General features: G+C 43.9%; 1 protein-coding gene across 3 annotated transcripts in view; it reads left to right on the plus strand.

Annotated features, from left to right (window-relative positions):
• Positions 1-21,068, plus strand: part of LOC100081596 (malate synthase, glyoxysomal-like) — a 31,991-nt gene that overhangs the window by 9,892 nt on the left and 1,031 nt on the right. For 2 of the 3 annotated variants that reach the window (XM_029076988.2, XM_029076989.2), the window contains 12 exons: positions 5,350-5,478; positions 10,329-10,547; positions 11,450-11,540; positions 11,635-11,711; positions 12,766-12,876; positions 14,588-14,647; positions 15,471-15,627; positions 15,961-16,159; positions 16,615-16,693; positions 18,070-18,162; positions 18,813-18,885; positions 20,657-20,724. In XM_029076988.2, coding sequence (XP_028932821.1) covers positions 5,350-5,478; positions 10,329-10,547; positions 11,450-11,540; positions 11,635-11,711; positions 12,766-12,876; positions 14,588-14,647; positions 15,471-15,627; positions 15,961-16,159; positions 16,615-16,693; positions 18,070-18,162; positions 18,813-18,885; positions 20,657-20,724 — 1,356 coding nt within the window. Of the gene's footprint in view, positions 1-1,414; positions 1,500-5,349; positions 5,479-10,328; positions 10,548-11,449; positions 11,541-11,634; positions 11,712-12,765; positions 12,877-14,587; positions 14,648-15,470; positions 15,628-15,960; positions 16,160-16,614; positions 16,694-18,069; positions 18,163-18,812; positions 18,886-20,656; positions 20,725-21,068 lie in introns of those variants that run through there. The other variant, XM_007668411.3, reaches the window with a different exon arrangement.

Here is a 21,068-nt window from a genome sequence, read left to right on the forward strand (position 1 = left end):
AGGAATAGGATGGAGTTAGAGGCCTTAGGCTTTGGCAAAGAGGTGGTCATTGGTAACCTTAGATAGGGTGGTTTCTGTGGAGGGGAGGAAGCTTGGTTGGACAGGATCAAGATGAGAATAGTAGGAGAGGAAGCGGAGGCAGTGGGTGTAGACATCATAATCGATAGTATTTGAGTACTGACTTTACAGAGCACTGTATTGAGCTTTTGGGAGAGGCTTCCTGAAGGAGATCTGCTTTTGTGTAGGGCTTTGAAGATGGAAAGAGATTGAAGGGGGTGGGAGCTGCAGGTAGGAGGGAGGGCATGAGTAAGAGATGGACAGTGAGAGAGATGAGGGCAAGGTACAGTGAATAGTTTGGTATTAGAGGAGCAAAGCATGTTGGCTGGATTGTTGTTGGAGAGGAGCAAGGCCGAGGGTGAGAGAGTTTTTGCTTGATATTATAATAATAATGTTGGCATTTATTAAGTGCTTACTCTGTGCCCAGCACTGTTCTAAGTGCTGGGGAGGATACAAGGTGATCAGGTTGTCCCACGTAGGGCTCACAGTCTTAATCCCCATTTTACAGAAGAGGTAACTGAGGCACAGAGGAGTTAAGTGACTTGCCCAAAGTCACACAGCTAACAAGCGGCAGAACCGGGATTTGAACCCATGATCTCTGTCTCCCTAGCCCGTGCACTTTCCACTGAGCCACGCTGATATGGTGATGGTTGGGCAGCTTGGGAGTTTTTTTCAGCAGCTGATGAGTCCCTGGAGCTTTGGTGCTGCTCTCCAGTTCCCACTTTGGAGCTATGGGTGAGGCCGAATCAGGTGAGGAATCATCGGTTTTCAATGGGCCTCTCTTATGGATTGGATATGACATAATGGATAGAGCACAGGCCTGGAAGTCAGAAGATCATGGGTTCTAGTCCTGGCACCCCAACTTGTCTGCTGTGTGATCTTGGGCCTTAGTTACCTCGTCTGTAAAATGGGGATTGAGACTGTGAGCCCCATATGGGATAGGGACTGTGTCCAACCCAATTTGCTTGATTCCCTCCCAGCGCTTAGTTCAGTGCCTGGCACATAGCGCTTAACAAATACCACAATTATTATTATTATTATTATTATTCTTATGAGCTGCCATAGGCCACCTCTGGATAATGGTGCCTTTGATTTAAGCCCCCTTTGAGTTAAGCCAATGCTTTGCGGGTTGGGTCTGTAGGAGAGGAGGTGACGCCCAACGTGTTCTGCTATATTTTTTCCTGTTGCTTTGGAGCACTTCTAAAACTATATTCATTCTGTTACCAAAAGCATTGCCCCTTGTAGAGGCAGCAGGAAAGCAAAATAAATTGAAGAAAAGATTGCAAAATTGCGGGGTTATCAGGAAGTGAAAGTCCAAAGTTTTAGGCCGATATCACTGTTGAAGCAAATACTGAAAGGTTAACCAGTCATTCAACATTTCCTCTGCAGAACTTCTTAAATCACTGCTGTGGTGGTTTTAAGGAGAACCTTTGAAAATTACTGTGAGTAGAACATAGTTTTTTATGTACATTCTTTAGAAAATTCAACATTAATTGAAAGTTGTAACTGCTTTAGGGAAAAATAAGGCAGCTAGGCTTAGCAGTAATAATATTAAGCGTATACTGTGTGTAGAGCACTGTCCTAAGTGCTGGGAGAGGTAAACATGTGGGAATTAGACATGGTCTCTGCCCCTTGGTGGCCTCTCTCTTTTTTTAATCTTCTTATCTCTAATTCTTGATTTTCTTTTCCATCCCAGTCCCAAAGTGGGCATTTTTGTTTTCTTCTTTTTTCTTCAGCAATTGCCTTTTGTAATTGATATTTCACTGTAATGAACCAGTATTCATCATTTTAACCCTGAGGTAGCTTTGTGAAATATTAAAATTAAATTACTTTGACATTTAATTAATCTAGTGCTTCTTATAGTAAATTTTAGTTGTATTTAAAATTTACCCATGAAACAGCGGCAGAGCAAGCAATATTGAGAAATAGTATGGGTCATTTACAGTGACTTTACTGTGTGCACATATGAGAAAGGGGTGTTATATAGTTAAAGTAAACATATATTTTTTATATTCTTTTTTGGCAAGAGTAAAAAAATTCAAAAGTCAGTCTTTTTGCACGTAGTGGTAGAATTCGATCAGCATTTCAGGAACACTTCATGCTAATGGTCCTGAAGATATATTAAACTTGTCAGATGTTTAAAATAAAGAAAAATGGCTTTTATTTTGAAAAATTACCCATAGGCAGTGGGTCCATTTGGCAGAGATCATGAATGGGAAGAACAAATCTTGAGTTAGATTTTAACTTTGTAATTGGCTCACTTTGCAACTCTAGGCAAGACAGTTTTTAGAATTGGAATATGTCTTATAAGACAGAAATACTGCTGTTGTAAAGTACAAAGGCATCTCAACAGTAAGTGCTATACATGTGATAGGTTACTAGTGGTATTATAATAATTATGGTATTTATGCAACTTCCTGTGTGCCAAACATTGAACTAAGCACTGGGAATAGAGATAGCCCGTCAAACGGCAGGGACTGTCTCTATCTGTTGCCGACTTGTTCATCCCAAGCGCTTAGTACAGTGCTCTGCACATAGTAAGCGCTCAATAAATACTATTGAATGAATGAATGAAAGATAGGATAATCAGGTCAGACACAGGCCCTAACCCACATGGAGTTAACAGTCTAACTGTGGGGGAGAACAGGAATCTGTCTGCATTGTGAAATAAATAAGATACAGACAGTCAGGTACAAGTCATCACTACTCTACATGACTCAAAAGTAAAATTCTGTAAGAGAAACTCAATCCAGGGAATAATGCTGTCAATAGCACCTTTAGAGTGATTTCCCAAGTTTTCTTTCCCCCATTATAAAAATTAGCATGTGCATTGTTTAGCTTATGTTCTACAATGTATACTTTGCTCGAGACCCTATCACCTAGTTGCATCAAAAACAACATTATTGAGAGAGGTGACAGTTCAGGCCAGGTTCACTGTCCAGAGAGTCCTCTGACCAGTTCTTCCCAGGCCAAAGTGAGGGAAAGTTGATTATTGTCCCAAAGATGGTCAGCTATCAAGAAATAATCCTGCACAACATATTTCTCCCAGTTTTTTTGCAGTGAGCTCAGTTTTTCTGTTTATATAGCTTGCTTAGTCACAGCAGTACCTGGTAGTACGGAGTAGCATTGTGTTTAGAGGTGACAGAGTTTTTTTGTTGTTTTTTTTAACATAGGGAGTCACAGCCCGTGATTTTCAGAATCTTATTTTAAGCTAGGAATAGAAAATGTATTGGCTCTGTTGCTCTTATCTTTGAAGTCATCAGTTAAGGCTCTGAGTCTCAAAAAGTACTAGAGAGTTACAAAAAATCATGAGCTGCAAGGTCAGTCCATCAATTAATAATATTAATAGTGTGCAGACCACTAAGACTAAGCAAATGGGTGAGTAGAAGAAGGCATGATCCCTGGCCACAGAGAGTTTACAATGTACCAGGAGAGACATATAAAATACCTTATAAATTGGGAGGAAAGTCTCAAATATTATAGTGCCTAAAATGGTATGCAAAGAAGTACAGTGTGAGTTCAGAAGTGCTAAGGTAGTGCCAGAGCTGATGTGAGAGGGAAAATGCAACCTGGAGGGAAGATTAATTAATTGCTTAATTAATTAAGCACTGGGGTGGATACATGCTATCAGTACAAAGGTGTTGGCCATTTGGATGGAGAAGGAGGGGTCGATCTGAGAAACATGGAGCAAAATCTGATAGGATTTAGCAACAGACCAGATGTGAGAATTGAAAGAGAGCAAGGAATCAAGGATAAAGCCATGTTTGTGGGCTTTGGAAAGCAGGAAGGATGGCAGTCTTGTCTACTAAGGACAGGGCTGAGGAGGGATGAATTTAGTTTTTAATATGTTGAACTTGAGGTGCCATCAGTACATCCGTATGGAAGTATCTTGCAGGAAAGAGAAAAGACAAGATTGCAGATAAGGGGAAAGGCCTAGCCAGATAAATTAGTAATCATTCTCTTAGAAGTAGGAGGTGAAGCTGTTGGAGCAGATCCATCAATCAGTCAACGTTTATTGAGGGTTTACTATGTGCAGAGCGCTGTACTAAGCATTTTGGAGAGTACAAAACAGAGTTGGTAGATGTGTTCCCTTCCCACAAGGAGCTTGTAGTCTCGAGAGGGAGATGGACATTAAAATGAATTATAGATATGTACTTAAGGGTTGTGGGGTTGAGAATGGGGTGAGTATCAAGTGCTTAAAGGGTACAGATGTAAAAGGAGTCAGGAAAATGAAAGCTTTGATGGTGTGGAGAATGGTAGTCTGCCTTATATGAAGGGGGAGGGAGTTCCAGGCCAGAGGGAGAACTTGGGCTGAGGTCGGCAGTGAGATAAAAGAGATTGAGGTACAGTGAATAGGTTGGCATTAGAGGACCAAAGTGAGCATCTTGTATCGTAGTAGGAAATTAGGGAGGTAAGGTAGGAGGGGAAGAGTTCTTTGAATGTTTTAATACAGAAGAGCTCTCTGAGAGAGTGAGTGTGGAGTGAAAAGAGGATGGGACCCAGGGTAGAGCCCTGAGGGACACCCACAGTTAGGGGATGAAAGGCAGTAGAGAAATCAGTGAAAGAACCTGAGAGAGTAATCAGAAAAAAGAGGAAAACCAGGAAAGAACTGTGTCCTTGAAGTTGTGATTAGCTAATGTTACTGGGGGAGGAGGGAGTGATCCACGTTAATTTTTTTTAATGTCTATCTCCCCCTCGAGACTGAAGTTGCTTGTGAGCATGGACTGTGACTACCAACTCTTATTGCAGAAGGGGTTCATGGGCTCTCTAACCCAGGCTGAGCCTGTGTGCTTAGTACAGTGCCCTGCATACAACACTCAATAAGTAACCATTTATTGATTATTAATTGATGGATGGAAAAGTAGTTGAGAGGTCAAGGAGGTGGATACAAGGTGCTGTGCTAAATATCAGGATTCATAACTGTGGTCCCTGACACAGAGCTTTCAATCAAAATGTTTAGACCAAGGATCAAGACCTGTGGACAAAGCATCCCGATGAGCTCGGCTTTTGGGACCTCTCCTTGACTTGTCAATGAAATGGGGATTCATGTGTTGGATGCCACTGTTAGCATTTCAGAGTGGGCACTCCCAGTGACTTACTCTGGCACCTGCCCATTGGAGTAGCCCCTCTTAAGGACACAACAGACTCGCTTCTAGAATGTGAAATCAAACTTTTCTGTTTCCAGTTTTGGCTTCCAAAGGAGGGAGAGTCGGCTTGACTAGCCTGTGCATTCTTTTGCTTCGGGTTTGTTCTAATGTGCCTTTTTGCAATGGATGATTTTATCTATCTCAGATGGTGGCAGCTGTGGACCTGGGACTTCCTCCTCGTGGTCTGGAACACGAGCATCGCACCCTCTTCACCCAAGATGCTGTTCACTTCTTGGCTGAACTGACCTCTGCTTTTGACCTGGAGGTGGATAAGGTTAAGTGCTGGATTTTTGCCTTCAGTTGTCTTTGATTTATTGAGATTTGAGGCTGTGAATGGAAGGGCATGTCGATCAATAGTGCTTATTGAGCGCTTATTCTGTACAGAGCACCAGTACTGAGCATCTGGAGTGTAAAGGTATGAGAAGCAGCATGGCCTAGTGGATTGACCATGGGCCTGGGAGTCAGAAGGACCTTATATTCAATAGTATTTATTGAGTGCTTACTATGTGCAGAGCACTGTACTAAGTGCTTGGAATGTACAAATTGGCAAAAGATAGAGACAGTCCCTGCTGGGTTCTATTCCCGGCTCTGCCACTTGTCTGCAGTGTGACCTCGGGCAAGTCACTTCACTTCTCTGTGCCTCAGTTATCTCATCTATAAAATGGGGATTAAGACTGTGAGCCCCATATGGGACAGGGGTTGTGTCCAACCTGATTAATTTATATCTACCCCAGGGCTTAGAACAGTGCTTGACACAAAGTAAGTGTTTAACAGATACCATCATCATTATTATTATTGTTACACAAGTTAGTAGACAAGATCCCTGCCCTCAAAGAGTTTACAGTCTACTAGGGGAGGCAAACACTAAGGGTAGGGAGAAGCAGCATGTCCAAAACACTGCTGTGTTTGGGCTAAGGGCAGAAGGAATGAGATGGGTTTCTAGCCCTGACCTTGAGGCTGGCAGTGGCTAGAATTTTCTTGAAGCAGCATGAGATTCCCAGGAAGTAATGACTTCCTTCATAGATGTGGAACTTACCCACCCAGGGGTCAGTCTGAACTCTTTCAGGACTCCTCTAGCCCACCGGACTCTGGAGAGAGGGACCACCCTGCAGTGTCCCAGCCCCCTCTAGCTGGGGGCTTCCAAACATGGAGATTTGCCTTCCTTCCTTTCCTATCTTGGGCTGATCCGAACCCTGGAGTGATCTTAAGTATCTTCAGTCTCCATGACTGCTTCAGCTGGATGAGTTCCAGTCTGCTGTGAATCAGGTCTAACCCAGCAGTATTACAAAAGGCCAATGTCTAAATTTTTTCACGCCACTCTTATTGGAATGCTGGAGTCATCGGCTGAAACTGCATGAGGCAGCTATTTTCTGGAAGGATTTTTTCCCTTGAAAAAGTCATTGATGACCCAAATCTGCATAAGATAAATGTTTGCAGAACGTGTATATGGCTATCCTTCATATTAGAAGAAAATAGCACTGATTCTGAAAGTCACCTTTGAGTGCATGTTTAACTGAAAACTTTTCAGAATTGTGCTCTGTAGACCGAGGGAATGTCTGTGGAGACCCAGACCACATCCTCAAGTCCCTGTTGACATCACATAGGCCTGATTATCAAGCTTTATTGCTGGCTTTTTAAGTCTTATTCTTGATCGGACCAGGTTCTGCCTAGTTAAATGGAGACCAGTTAATCAGAGAGGTAAGCATATTCCCCCCATTTCCCACTCTGATATCAAGGTAACAGAAAAGCAGTGTGGCCTAGTGAAAAGAACCTGGGTCCTCTGGCTTTGTGACCTTCGGCAAGTCACTTAACTTCTCTGTGCCTCAGTTTCCTCAGCTGCAAAATGCTGTTTCAATACCTGTTCTCCCTCCTATTTAGATTATGAACTCCATGCAGGACGGGAACTGTGTCCAACCTGATTAACTTGTACCTACCCCAGCGCTTAGAACAGTGCTCGACACATAGTAAGCACTTAACAAATCCAATTTTTAAAAAGGGGGAAAAATGGCTGCTGTTAACCTGGGCTCAACCTGGGTTAGAGAGCCCATGAACCCCATCTGCGAATAGGATCAGTGAGCCAGTTTCACCCAAGATTTGATCATATTTGCCCATTCAGTTACTATTTAAAGCCATAAACTAGAGCCTGACCTGAGTTGGTAGCAGCTGTGAAATCCTTCTTGGTTAAGAGTTGGTCTTTGACTGGCAACCAGTTCTATCAGAGATCAGTCAATCAATCATTGGTATTTATAGAGCGCTTACTATTTGCAGAACACTGTACTAGGTGCTTGGGAGGGTACAATACAGCAGAATTAGCAGTTGTTCCTTGCCCATAATGAGCTTTGGTAAAGAGTTTCTGTCTGATCCCGGGGGCAGGGATCATGTTTACCAACTCTTTTGTTTTGTACTCTCCCAAGTGCCTAGTACGTGCCTGTGCTCAGCCCACAGTGGAGCTATTGATAAGTACCACTGACTGGTTGATTGATGCAGAGATAGTTTCTCACCAAATCCTGTCAATTCTACCTTCACAACATTTCTAGAAATCACCCCTTCCTCTCCATCTGAACTGCTACCATGCTGATCAGTCCCTTCGCCAACCTCCCTGCCACTTATCGCTTTTTTTTATGGTATTTCTTAAGCATTTACCACATGCGTGCTCACCATTGTACAAAACACAGGGAAAGTCCCACATGGAGCTCACAGTCTATCCCCATTTTACAGATAAGGTAACTGAGACCCAGAGATGTTAAGTAACTTGCCCAAGGTCATTCAACAGACAAATGGTAGAGGCAGGATTAGAACCCAGATCCTTCTGACTCCCAGGCCCATGCTCTATCCACTAGGCCTTGCTGCTTCTTAAATCTCATCCCACTTCAGCCCATGCTTCACGCTGCTGCTGGATCGTTTTTCTAAAACACCGTATACGTCTTCCCCACTCCTCTAAACCTCCCATTGTTGCCCATTTGTCAGTCACTGGTCTTTATTGAGCGCTCTTTGGGCCAAGTACTATAGTGGGTTCCTGGGAGAATACTGTACAACAGATTTGGTATACACAGTCCCTGCCCACAAGGAGTTAGTCTTACAGACACTCCTTACTGTCAGCTTTAAGATACTCAATCAGCTCTCTCCCTCCTACCTTACCTCGCTGATCTACTACAGCCCAACCCATGCTCTTTGTTCCTCTAATGCCAGCCTACTTACTATACCTTAATCTCATAAGTCTCACCATCAACCCCTTGCCCATGTCCTCCCTCTATCCTGGAATTCCCTCCCTGTTCATATCCAAGAGATTACTAGTCTCCCCATCTTCAAAGCTCTACTAAAATTACTTCTCCAAGGGGCCTTTTCTGACTAGCTCCTCATTTCCACTACCCTTTCCGCTATCCTTTCACCTCCTTTCATTCATTCAATAGTATTTATTGAGCGCTTACTATGTGCAGAGCACTGTACTAAGCGCTTGGAATGAACAAGTCGGCAACAGATAGAGACAGTCCCTGCCGTTTGACGGGCTTACGGTCTAATCGGGGGAGACAGACAGACGAGAACAATGGCAATAAATAGAGTCGAGGGGAAGAACATCTCGTAAAAACAATAGCAACTAAATAGAATCATGGCGATGTACATTTCATTAACGAAATAAATAGGGTAATGAAAATATATACAGTTGAGCAGACGAGTACAGTGCTGAGGGGGTGGGAAGGGAGAGGGGGAGGAGCAGAGGGAAATGGGGGGAAAAGAACCTCCTTGTCAACTATGCCCTTTGATATGCTTCTCAGCGCCATAGCACCTATGTACATATCCTTATACTCTGCTTGTTTCTCCTATCTGTAATTTATTTTAGTGTGTCTCCTCCTCTAGATGTAAGCTCCTTGTGGACTGAAATCACGTGTATCCACTCTGTTGTTTAGTTCTCTCCCAAGTGCTCTGTTCAAGGAAAACCACTGATTGAGTGATCCTGATCAATCATGGAGGGTCTCCGGTCAGAGATGGACTCCCACTGCCATCAGAGACACTTCCGGTGTGGTCCTGGAGGCCTGGACAAATTGAGACGTGTGTGTGATTGGAGAAAGACCCTGGATGGTCAGGGACGTCTCCTCTCAAATTAGGAGACAGGCTGGCAGCAGGGACAGAGGTACAACACGAAGTTTTATCCACAGAGGCCAGCCTCTCCAGTACGGGCAGCACCTAGCAATTAGGTGGATCCTTGAGACAATCGGGCAGTTGATGAGAGCCCCTTCAATTACAGAATAAACCTATCTAAGGGCAGAAACAATTCATTCTGCCCATGTCAAAAATTATAGCGAAAAGAACCGGTTGCGAATTCCCATTTCTTTTGACTGAAAGTGTGACTGCTTCCATTTGTACTGGTAAGAAGCATGTGGGACTGGGATGAAAGCCTTTTTCTAATCCTTAAGTGAATGTTGGTTTCATTCCTTACAAACCTGGCCAAGATGTTCTCAAATATCAATTTTTTGCCTGTCAACGATTCCTTCCCTTCCAGCCTTTTCAGATCAGTAGGTCCTCTTGACTGAGACTGAGCACTCTGTAACTTCACAGAAAGTGTTTCCAAGGTCATTTCCCAAGACCGTCAATTGTCAAAGAAAATTGACTTGAGTTTTTGATCCTCCAAAGCATTAAATGTTTACAGGACATTTGGGTGCGTTTTCAAGACTTGCGGGATTGTTTTGCAGTTCAGAGCAGCCAGAGGCAAGAGTAGGTAGCTTTGATTTTCTCAGAACTTCAGAATGTGTCCTTCAGTAACCTTTGCTAAGACTTCTAAACTGAATTTGAAAATTAAAGCAAAAAACTTACTTTTTTTGACTTTGAAGAATTTGGGGCAAAATTTCCCAATAAAAATCAATTTTCCTTTAAACTTGAGTTTAGTTTCTGAAGTGAGTCAGTATGGAGAGAAAGGAGAAGGTAATCTGAAAAAAGGGTTGACATATCAAGGTGCTGCCCATCACAATTAATTTCTCAAAACATTAGTTTTTAAGTTTTTCAGGGCCGGGGGTGTCAATCCAAGAATGAATCAGCAGGGCTGTCTGGGCTATTTTCGGGTGATGAGATACCCAACATAGGGCAATTTGAGAGTTTGAAAGCGGCTGAAAAAGTATTTATGTTAAACAGATTTTGCAACGACGAATTGCCCGGAAGGTAGAGTTGGACCTCAGCGATGGGCTCCCTGGTTTCTCCCCTCAAACCGCCCACATTCGGAATGACAGAGTCTGGAGAGTGTCGCCAGTGCCCAGGCGACTGCAGAACCGGCACGTGGACATCGGCGATACAGCACCCTGCCAAACAGAGCGCTTCCTCTGTGCGCTAGGGTCTACCGCTCAGGGCATCCAGGTTCGAGGGGCTGGCGTGGGGGAGAGGGTGGTGGGCACTCACTGGCCAGGGCATCTGGGGCACTCGGCCCCAATTTAGACAAACCAGACTTCACCAATATCAGGGTCAGTGGAAGGTATGTAAACTCTAGTACACAAGACAGGGGGAAGAAACAGGATTTGTGACCGTTGAAATACATAATGTAGTCAGTGGGGGAAATAGGAGAAGCAGCATGGCATAGTGCATAGAGCCCGGGACTGGGAGTCAGAAGGTTATGGGTTCTAATCCCAGCTCAGCCACTTGTCTGCTGCGTGACCTTGGGCAAGTCACTTTACTTCTCTGGGCCTCAGTACCCTCATCTATAAAATGGGGACTGAGACCGTGAGCCCCACATAGAAAAGGGACTGTGTCCAACCCGATTTGCTTGTATCTACCCCAGCACTTAGAACAGTGCCTGGCATATAGTAAGTGTTTAACAAATGGCTTAATAATTATTATTATTCTTCTGTGGCAGTAAAAACTTGGGAGCTCCAGGAGCTAAGTACATTCAACAACCCCAGGTGGAGTTGGTCTCTAAACTAGTGGAAGTCCTCATTCATAACCATCATTAGGGAAGCAGCATGGCTCAGTGGAAGCAGCACGGGCTTGGGAGTCAGAGGTCATGGGTTAGAATTCTGGCTCTGCCACTTGTCAGCTGTGTGACTGTGGGCAAGTCACTTAACTTTTCTGTGCCTCAGTTACCTCATCTGTAAAATAGGGATTAAGACTGTGAGCCTCACGTGGGACAACCTCATTACCTTGTATCTACCCCAGCGCTTAGAACAGTGTTCTGCAAATAGTAAGTGTTTAATGAATACCAACATTTGTATTATTATTATTTATAGATGGATAGGAAATAATCTTGTATTTCTTTGCCTTTTCAGGTTGATTTTGATGATGGAAACTGTCCAACATTTTCCAATCAAATCAAGGGTATCTATAATGTCTTTCAAGCTGTTCATCATCAATTGCCGGGTGAGAATAAAACAAACCAGTATTATCTGACATTTAGTGTTACACAGATATCTGAGAAGATTAATTTTCTTTGATTTTTGGTTTTCCCCACAAGGTATCCCTCCCATATCAGAGGCTCCCATCCTTATGCTTCGACCAAGAGCATGGAACATGGTGGAGCACAATTTGATGGTATTATTGTATCTCTTTCATTGTGGACTGGTACTGGGAGCTTTATGGTGTGCCGATACGATACAAAGTAATCGACCAGGGGTAGTTATTCAGCACTTAGTGTGTGCAGAGCCCTTTACTAAGCACTTGGGAGAGTACAGTACTGTGAAGTTGGTAGACACATTCCCTGCCCAGAGGGATCTTAATCTAGAGAAGGGGGAGATAGACATGAAAATAAATTAAAGATGAGGAAGATGGCAGAGTGTAAGGGATATGTGTGTAAGTGATGTGGAGGTGGAATGAGTATTAAAGTGCTTAAGTGGTACAGAGCCAAGTGCCAAGATGATGTGGAAGGGAGGAAAGATAAGGTGGGGAAATGAGGGGTTAGACAGGGAAGGCCTCTTGGAGAAGATATGATTTTAGTAGGATTTTGAAGATGGGGAGGATGGTTGTCAGATGTGAGGGGGGAGGGAATTCCAGGCCAGAAGGGAGGGACGTAGGCAGGGGGTTGGTGGGAAGATGACAAGATCAAGGTACAGTGAGTAGGTTAGTGTTTGAGGGTTGAAGTGTGTGGGCTGGTGGGTTATAGTGGAGATTAGTGAAGTAAGATAGGAAGGGAGACCAAGTCGAGTGCCTCAAGGCCTTAAAGTACATTCAGTAAATGGACAGAAGCAGCATAGGCTAATGGATAGAGCACCTGCCTGGGAGTCAGAAGGACCTGGGTTCCAATCCTAGCTTTGCCATTTGTCTGCTGTGATCTTAGGCAAGTCATGTCACTTCTCTGTGCCTCAGTTGCCTCATCTGTAAAATGGGGATTGACTGGGAGCCCTAAGTGAGAGAGGGACTATGTCCATCCTGATTAACTTTTGTGTACCCCAGCATTTAGTACAGTGCCTGGCACATAGTAAGTGCTTAAAAATACCTTAAGAAAAGACAGAAATCCCTTTGAAATCCTTTAATAATCTATAATCTAGAGGCAACTTTGGGTGTAGTAACAGACTCTGTCTTGGGACTTTTCTGTTTAAAGCCAATCCTGTTTTACAGTGATTCTGAGAGTTCTGTACATTTTCTACAGGTGAATGGAAAAGAGATTCCTGGACCTCTCTTTGATTTTGGTTTGCTCATGTTCCACGTGGGGAAGGCACTGTATGACAGTGAAAGTGGCCCTTTCTTTTATCTCTCAAAGGTAATTTTCTTAGCATGAATGTTCCATTGACCATGTGCTTGTTCAGTAAAGAGAATCCATTAGAAGAATGAAAAGTGAGTGGGTAGATGACCTCAAGTTAGTGTAGCTCATTTTAGTCAAAAAAGGTCTTGTTCTATAACTGAAATATGTATACTCTGGAATTTTACATGCTCTGCTAAAAATAGAGATACTTCATAGGGGATCCCTTTGTGCATCTCTCAATTGCAAAAAAAAAAAAAAGAATGGAGATAAGGAGGACTCACAGGAAGCAGTATAGACTAGTGGAAAGAGCATAAGTCAGGATGCGTGAGTTCCAGTCCCAACTCTACCACTGGCCTTCAGTGTGATCTTGGAGAATTACTTAATTTAACCTCTCAGGTGTCTTATCCATAAAATGGGAATAAGATGCTTGCTCTTTTTCCCTGACTTGATTATCTTGTATCTACCCCAGCACTGTAAACTATGGTGTTGAATGAAGACTTCTTAGTTCCTGAGTCGCTCAAGTTTATACTGGCATGACACGTTCCCCCATCGAGCACATTAATACTTGACTAACAAGTGAAAGTACCTTTAGATCAATCAGTCAATGGTACTGAGCAGCGAGAAGCAGCATGGCTTAGTGGATAGAGCATGGGCCTGGGAGTCAGAAGGATCTGGGTTCTAATCCCAACTCTGCCAGTTATCTTCTGTGTGGCCTTGGGCCAATCATTTTACTTCTCCCTGCCTCAGTTCCCTCATCTGCAAAATAGGGATTCAAAACCTGTTCTCCCCCCTACTTAAACTGTGGGCCCCATGTGGTATTGACTATCTTATATCTATCCCAGTGCTTAGGTCTGTGCTCTGCACAGAGTAAGCGGTTAATACCACACATTATTATTATTATTTATTATTGAAGAGGAAGTGAATAGAAAGTATTAGACTCAGGATTCTGCAAACCTCAGGGCAACAGTGGAACTGGGATTACTCTCACGTGGCTTGGCCGTTCGACTCACTGGGACACAACGTGGTAAAGTGTGTAACTGTTTGTTGTATAGTACTTTCCCAAGTGCTTATTATAGGGCTCTGCAAACAGTAAGCGCTCAATAAATACTATTGAATGAAGAGGATAAATGTCTTGTAACCCTATTATTTACAAGGAAAAAACCATATAAAGGATTTATTTCTGAGTAGTGGACAGGACCTGGTGTAGGAAGAACCTTATTGTGTTTTAAAAGGAAAAGCCAAAGACGTTAGAGAGTTTATAGTTAAATTCATAGATGACAGGTTGGCAATGTAATGAATTGATTGTGAGGGGAGCATTAGGTGTCGGGCACTGTAGTCAGGCAGTCAATCGTATGTATGGAGCGCTTACTGTGTGCAGAGGACTTTGGAGAGAATGACCCAACAATAAACTTTACCCCCAAGGTTAGTCCTGTATTTGTCTTCCCTGCGGTTTCTGTTGCCAACAGTAGAGACTACATACTAGGCTTGAGGGAGTCGAGGTCTGAGTGAAAATACTGCTATCTGCAAACTGCTGAACCCATAATTTAGTAGTGTCTTTTTACACAGTTATCTTGAACAATAATTGATATAGCTGTGAACTTTTGTAAAATGCACTCACCAATAATGAAGCATGATCATTTTGGCTGACAACACTTTATTGTTGGCTGGATTTAGGTCATTTGATTATGTGCTGTAGTTTGAATAAATTCCCATTATTCTTGTGCGGCAGGTAGAAAGTTATCTGGAGGCCAGGCTTTGGAATGATATTTTTGTCTGGACTGAGAAGAAAGTAAGTTTTCCAACCTGAGCTTTATTTTTTCCTCTTGAGCAATATGTACCAATAGTCAGAAGCCTTTCTTTGGGGTGCCTTGAAATTTGCGACCATACTTTAGGATATCGTTTCAGGCTTTGTAAGCTAAGGAAATAAATATGAAGAATCCGGCAAGAGATAACAGACTTTGTCTGATAATGCAAGATCATGAGAGAGGATGCAGCGTAGCCTAGTGGATGCAGCACGAGCCTGGGAGTCAGAAGGAGCTGGGTTCTAATTCCAGCTCCACCACCTATCTGCTGTGTGACCTTGGGCGAGTTATTTAACTTCTCTGTGTCTTGGTCACCTCATCTATAAAATGGGGATTGACTGTGAGCCCTTTGTGGGACATGGACTGCGTTCAACCTAATTAACCTATATCTGCCCCGGCACTTAGTACGGTGCCTGGCACACACTAAGTGCTTAACAAAAACCACACACAAAAAAAGATGCGAGTTGCAGTCTTGCTTTATCCAGGCCTTACCCCAATATAAGTGGAGGAATAAAGGTGAAAACTGCATTATACAGTGAATTCCTAGAGAGAAATCCCCTAGAGAATAAGGAAGCCTCTACGGAAGCCAACTCTGGGTACATCAGCCCCAAAAGTATCCGAGGGAGGCCTAGAGGAAAATTGTCAAATTTCTGCATGCATATATTCATTTTTAGAGAGGTATGTTTCCAGGAGAGCACTCTTGCCCTCTGTTCTACCAGCCTCACTAGTCTTTCTCTTTCTTGAAGGCAAAAAAAAAAAAGCAACTACTTTTCTTTCCTAATTCTCCTTTATCACCTTATTTGGTTGCAGCTCCATCTGCCAATCGGCACCATCAAAGCCACTGTTTTAATAGAGAGCATTCTGGCCTCCTTTGAAATGGAGGAGATCCTGTATGAGTTGAAAGAGCATTCTGCCGGATTGAACTGTGGCATCTGGGATTATTCCGCATCTTTTGTCAGTAAATTTGGTAAGGGGAAGGCCGCACCTCAAGGCCAACGAGAGGGACTTTTCGTTGTTTTAATACCTGGTGATCCATACAGAGCCGGACCCTGGGCAGGCAGTCAGGGTCTGCCCAAATGCCAGGTGTGAGGGAGAAGCTCACTTCACATAATTTGAGTTCCCTGAATTCAAGAGATAGTGAGCAGGGCAGGAGGAAGGTAGGAATAGGACTAACACAGTCCCTTCCATATGCGCCCTCCTGAAATTGATCCCCCAAATCTTGCCCCATGAGGCTGGAAGTGTGAGCAGACCTGGACCCAGAGGTGAACAAGATCCATTTTGACCCCTTCGTTCCTTTCAGGCCATCGAGCTCAATTCTTACTCCCAGACCGGAGCAAGTATGTGAACATGGAGAAACTCTTCCTGAAGAGTTACATGGACTTGCTGGTGCAGACCTGTCATCGCCGAGGGGCTCTGGCAACAGGGGGAATGGCTGCCTTGCTTCTCCCGACGGATCAGAGGAGCGACGCCTATCAGTCAGTGCTGGCGACGGTGACACGGTAGGAAGTGCTCAACTGTGGAATTAAAGTAAATAATAATTTGGTGGCAGGGGTGGGTGCGGATGGTGAAGGGAATGCTCATTCAACAAAACTGGCACTGGTAAATGTTTAATTTCAAGAAGTAGATCACCGCTCTTCCACAACCCCACCCAGCACTGGTTTTATTATTTTGCTTTATTGAGGAGGGGTAGCATTTACTTCACACCAATTCTATTCAACAAACTAAGCTAGGTGCTTTGGGTATTCCATGAGTGTCCTGTCTTCAAGGAGCTTAGGGCATCTGGCACAAATACATACCAAGAATATTATACATGACCTCAGGGTGTGTTCCATTTTTGACAAATTTAGAAGTTCTGTGTGCAAAATTTTCCAAAAAAGAGTTGGGGGGAAAGGCAGCATTAGAATACAATAGACTCCAAGTCCTGCTAACCAGGATCTTTGTTTGGACATTCTAGGCTCAAATTGTTTGAAATCAAAGCTGGAGTGGATGGATTCATGGTGTATGATATTGGCTTGGTGGGCCCGATGCAGAAGGTACCTTTGCAAATATGTTGCTGTTTTGGAAATCCAATGGAGGAAGATGAATTTGATTTAGTATTCCAGGTTTGGCCGACTTAGGTTCCAGTAATTGGCCGTTAATTAGAAATAAACCATGAGGCTTTCGCTCTATCGCCCTAGTAGGAATGTGACAAATATCACAATAGCATTTTACTCTGATCAGTGGGCATCCTTTCCTTTTGCTCTAAAGTGGTCTGAAGTAAGGCCTTTTGCATTAAGTAAGGAAGGAACAGACTGTGTAGCCTAAAGTGTACCCCTAGAAACCAGGGCTGCTGAAGCTTAAACTTCTTTTTGGAAGGGCAGTCCAGAAGGTAGAAATCGCAGCTTCCCTGTTAATGCTAATTTTTGGAGAGTGAAGGTCATTACTCTCATCTATTTAACACTCTTCCTCCATTTAGCTTGGGTGATTGGCCTTCTCACACTATTAGGTTCAGGAAGACAGGATCCTGTAAAAAGTATGTGGTCTCTAGGGAGAGGCATGCCCATTGTTGAAGTCACTTCCCCAAACAAAAAGCCTCAGCCTGGGTCCAGACTCCCACTTACTCTGGGTGGTCAGTCACAGCTCAAAAGCAAGTCCAAAAGGAGTAATAGAGGGCAGGCTGCAAAGCCTTTCTGCTTTGAGAAGCAGCGTGGTCTAGTGGATAGAGCATGGGCCCGGCTTCTAATGCCCGCTCTGCCACGTATCTGCTGTGTGAGAACAGGCAAATCATTGTACTTCTCTGGGCCTCAGTTACATCATCTCTAAATGGGGATTAAGACTGTGAGCTCCACGTGGGACAGGGACTGTGTCTAACCTGATCAGCTTGTATCTACCCCAGTGTTTAGGACAATGCCTGGCCCCTAGGAAGTGCTTAACAAATACCACAGTTATTATTCTGCAGGGCTTACCATCCTCTAGTGCCTGACATTTCTCCATGTCAGCCGTGGAGGGCAAGAGAAGCCCTACCTCTACAGACAGTAGCAGACATTTCCCTCCCCGGTACTCCCCCAAAGGCAGGGCCTGGGGCTCAAGTAGCTAGAGTCTTAATCTGGATTTTCATGTGGGGCCTTTCCATGTATAAAACTGCATAGCTGGAAGAGGGAACAGGAGGCCAATTAGCTTAAACAGGGGTGGGTACAATACCGTTATCGTTAGTACCGAATCTAAAAGCTTACAACCTGTAGAGTGAAAAAGGGCCACTCGGTTTTAGAGCAAGAATCTGATTTTAATCAACTTCAGTATGAATCCAGTCACAGACCGCAGCATCTGGGATATGAGTTTAACCCAAGGTTGGCTCAGGAGGCCCAAGCTTCCATGCCAAGTTTTCTTAGTAGTCCAAGTAGTATCTGTTTTCTCTTTCCATTTAATGTAGTTGTTCAAGGAGCATTCAGAAGGCCCCAACCAGTTGCACGTGATTCCGGAAGGCGTGAAGATAACTGCGGCGGAGCTCCTCACCATGCCCCCGGTAAGCACAGGAGGCCTCTCAAAAGGCACGGGAGTTCGTTCTTCCAGGTTCTGGGGAAGATGGGGCTGGAAATCATCACATCTTTGACCAGCCGTCTGGTCTCAAAACTCCTGCAGCCTTGCTGCTCATAGTTCTGGTTTACACTGTCATGGTATAGGTAGTCTCAGCCCAAGGAGAAAGCCCTCGGGTCCTGTTCGGATCTCCCCGTGGAGCAGCCGAAGCAAGAAATGATCCATTTTAATTCATCCTGCAAGGACACAGTCATTCTGGTGGCACCTCTTTCCCCATAACACTGTAAAAGTAGCTGCCAGGTGTCCTGGAAATATTCTTGTTTGAATATTTGTCTCAACCATCCGCTTCCTCTCCTGCCAAGGGATTGCTTTTTCGAACACATTTCAAGCAGGGGAAGGGCCCCATTAGCAGGAGCTCACCCCAGACTGCCGCACACAGCTTGCAGAATGCAGTTACACTCCTGGAGATTGAGTGATAAAAGCTCAATTCTCTAAATAGTTACAGAAAAGGCAGCAGTTTTGGGGGACCATCCTGAAAAAACACCCAAGTTAATACATACTGTAGTCCTGGGGCTTAGTTGAAATCCATCCATGAGTTTCCTGGGGGTTTGCAGTAACAGTTCTCTCCATCTCGCCAAGGGAGGGGTCACTCTCTACGGCCTGAAGCATAACACTGCCGTTGGGATCCTCTTCATCTATTCCTGGCTAAAAGGTACGAGCCATCACCTCTTAATTGCAGGAAGTCCAAGAACAAGTGTCCTTCTGGGAAAGTCTTTTCTAGGAATGGGACCGTAGGGTTTTGGGAGTTTCCTTCCAGGCAAAGAGATGTCTCTGCTAGTCCCACTGCCCCAATCAGGCCCCCCAAGATTTCTGCTAAGGCGCTGATATTCAGACTGTCCTGGAGTCGCCCTTCCACTGCCAGGACAGAGCCAGCACCATGATGGTTGTATTTTTCATCCTGCTGCTGAGGGAGTCTGGCTTCTCCAGTGTCCAGCAAGGCTGGATTCTGATGCAAGGGGAGGAGAACCACAGCATAGCAATGTCAATTGGGTGGCTTCCTACTCCTGGCAGAGGGCTCACTGACTTAGAACTTCTGGGTCAAGACCAAGAGAGAAGCAAAAAAGTTTAATAACCAGTTGAGTTGTTCCTTTCAATCAAACTAAATAAAGGCCTGCTGCTGCTTGCACAGTTAATGAAGAATTCTCTATCTGCTTTATTTCCAATCGATAAATTTTACTAAGTAAAAAGGAATGAATCTTAGAGAAGTTCTTTCCATCCTTAATTTGCAAATTCACTATTTTTAGTGAAGGGAAAGCAACCCTTTCCTGTCCTAGAGTCGTTCGCCCCACAGATGCAAATTTCCAAGAAACCCAAATAAAAACAGAGCTTAAAGAAATTTCTTTTTGGCCCCACATAGGTTAAAATTAGCATTTTTTAAGCTCAAGAAAACTATGCAAGCTCAAACCCCCATCTTTTCAGGGGAGGGACAAGAGTTGGGGTGTTTCTCTTAGGAGCTTTAGGTAAAGGATTTAATCAGCTCCAGCAAGCCTGCTCACCAGTTGGGTGAGATCAGCTCTTCCAGGAAGAACAAAGGGTAACAACAGCCCTGCCCAGCCTCACCCCAAAGTAAGTGGCTGCCGGGCTCTTGAGCGTAAAACGGCCAAGAGCGAACAGGCGGGGGAGGCAGAATCTTCCGCTGTGTCTGTGGATCCCTCACTCCAGCCCGATTAATCAGTCACCTTTCATAAAGTTACTGTGTCATAGCAGTGGTCAGTGCTGCATGCTTTCATTGTGCATTTTGAAGAGAGCAATATTGCAGAATTAGAGAAATCTTCCAATAATGTGCCACGTGCCTGGATGCAGGGCATGAGTATTTTAACGAATCTGCTGGAACACAAGCCCCGCATTAGGAGAACTGCTTCTACTACCCATTTCCTCCAGCAAAACCACTCTACAACTACTGGGCCCCAGGCAGCTGTTCAGTGGAATTCAACAGAAATTATACCAGCTTGTGGGCCTCTCTGTAGGTATGGGAAAGTTGATTAGGTTTTAACAGCTACTTGGTTCCAGACTTTCTAAGGATTATTTAGAAGTCAATGTTCTTAAGAGGAAAGGAAAGAAGTTCCTGTGCAGTCAGGCATGGATTTTTAAAAAAATTTGTTTTGAAAGAGAGGCAGCAAACTGCATCTCTCTGAAATGAAACTGTTGTAGCAATAGTGGAGCAACAATTTGAGATCCACAGCTCAGAGTAGCCTTTCTAATAGCAACCCGTCAGTTCTCCTGTAATGTGTTTTTGAGAAACCCCACATAAAAAGGAAATCAGTGTTATGACACTTGGGCCTTAGTCAAGTGCATCCAGAGATATAGACTGATTCCCTAACTTTTAGTGAAAGCCTGTGTGACAGAGGACTTATTACGATAGTAATAACAACCACAGAATGCAGAATTGGTGTCATAAATCTGATAACGTGCTATTTTTGAAGGAGAAGGCCATTTCTACTACCGAGGCCAAGTTGAAGATTCGGCAACAGCTGAGATCTCCAGATCACAGGTACGGAAAACTCCCAATATGAAAGTCCCATGTCCTCTCCTTGTTTTTTTTTTTTTTTTTTAAAAAAACCCAACCAAAACCAAAACTCTTTAGACTTCAAGAATTTGTTCCAAATCAATGAATTGGCAGGTTTCTCCTGAGCTCTGAGGGGTCACCAATGGTCTCTCCCCCAGCCCCAATTCCTGTATTTTGGTATCAAGGAGGTCTATCCAGGCACCAATTAAAAAAAAAACAAACCCAAAAACCCACATTGCTATACCAAAATAGATGTTGATGGGAGTGGTTAGATTTCTTAATTTACTCCCTCTTAAAATAACTAGGAGCGATTTAGCCAGAGGGAAGCA

The sequence above is a fragment of the Ornithorhynchus anatinus genome, chromosome 12 (genome assembly GCF_004115215.2).
Source record: "Ornithorhynchus anatinus isolate Pmale09 chromosome 12, mOrnAna1.pri.v4, whole genome shotgun sequence".
In the NCBI taxonomy this organism is placed as follows: domain Eukaryota; kingdom Metazoa; phylum Chordata; class Mammalia; order Monotremata; family Ornithorhynchidae; genus Ornithorhynchus; species Ornithorhynchus anatinus.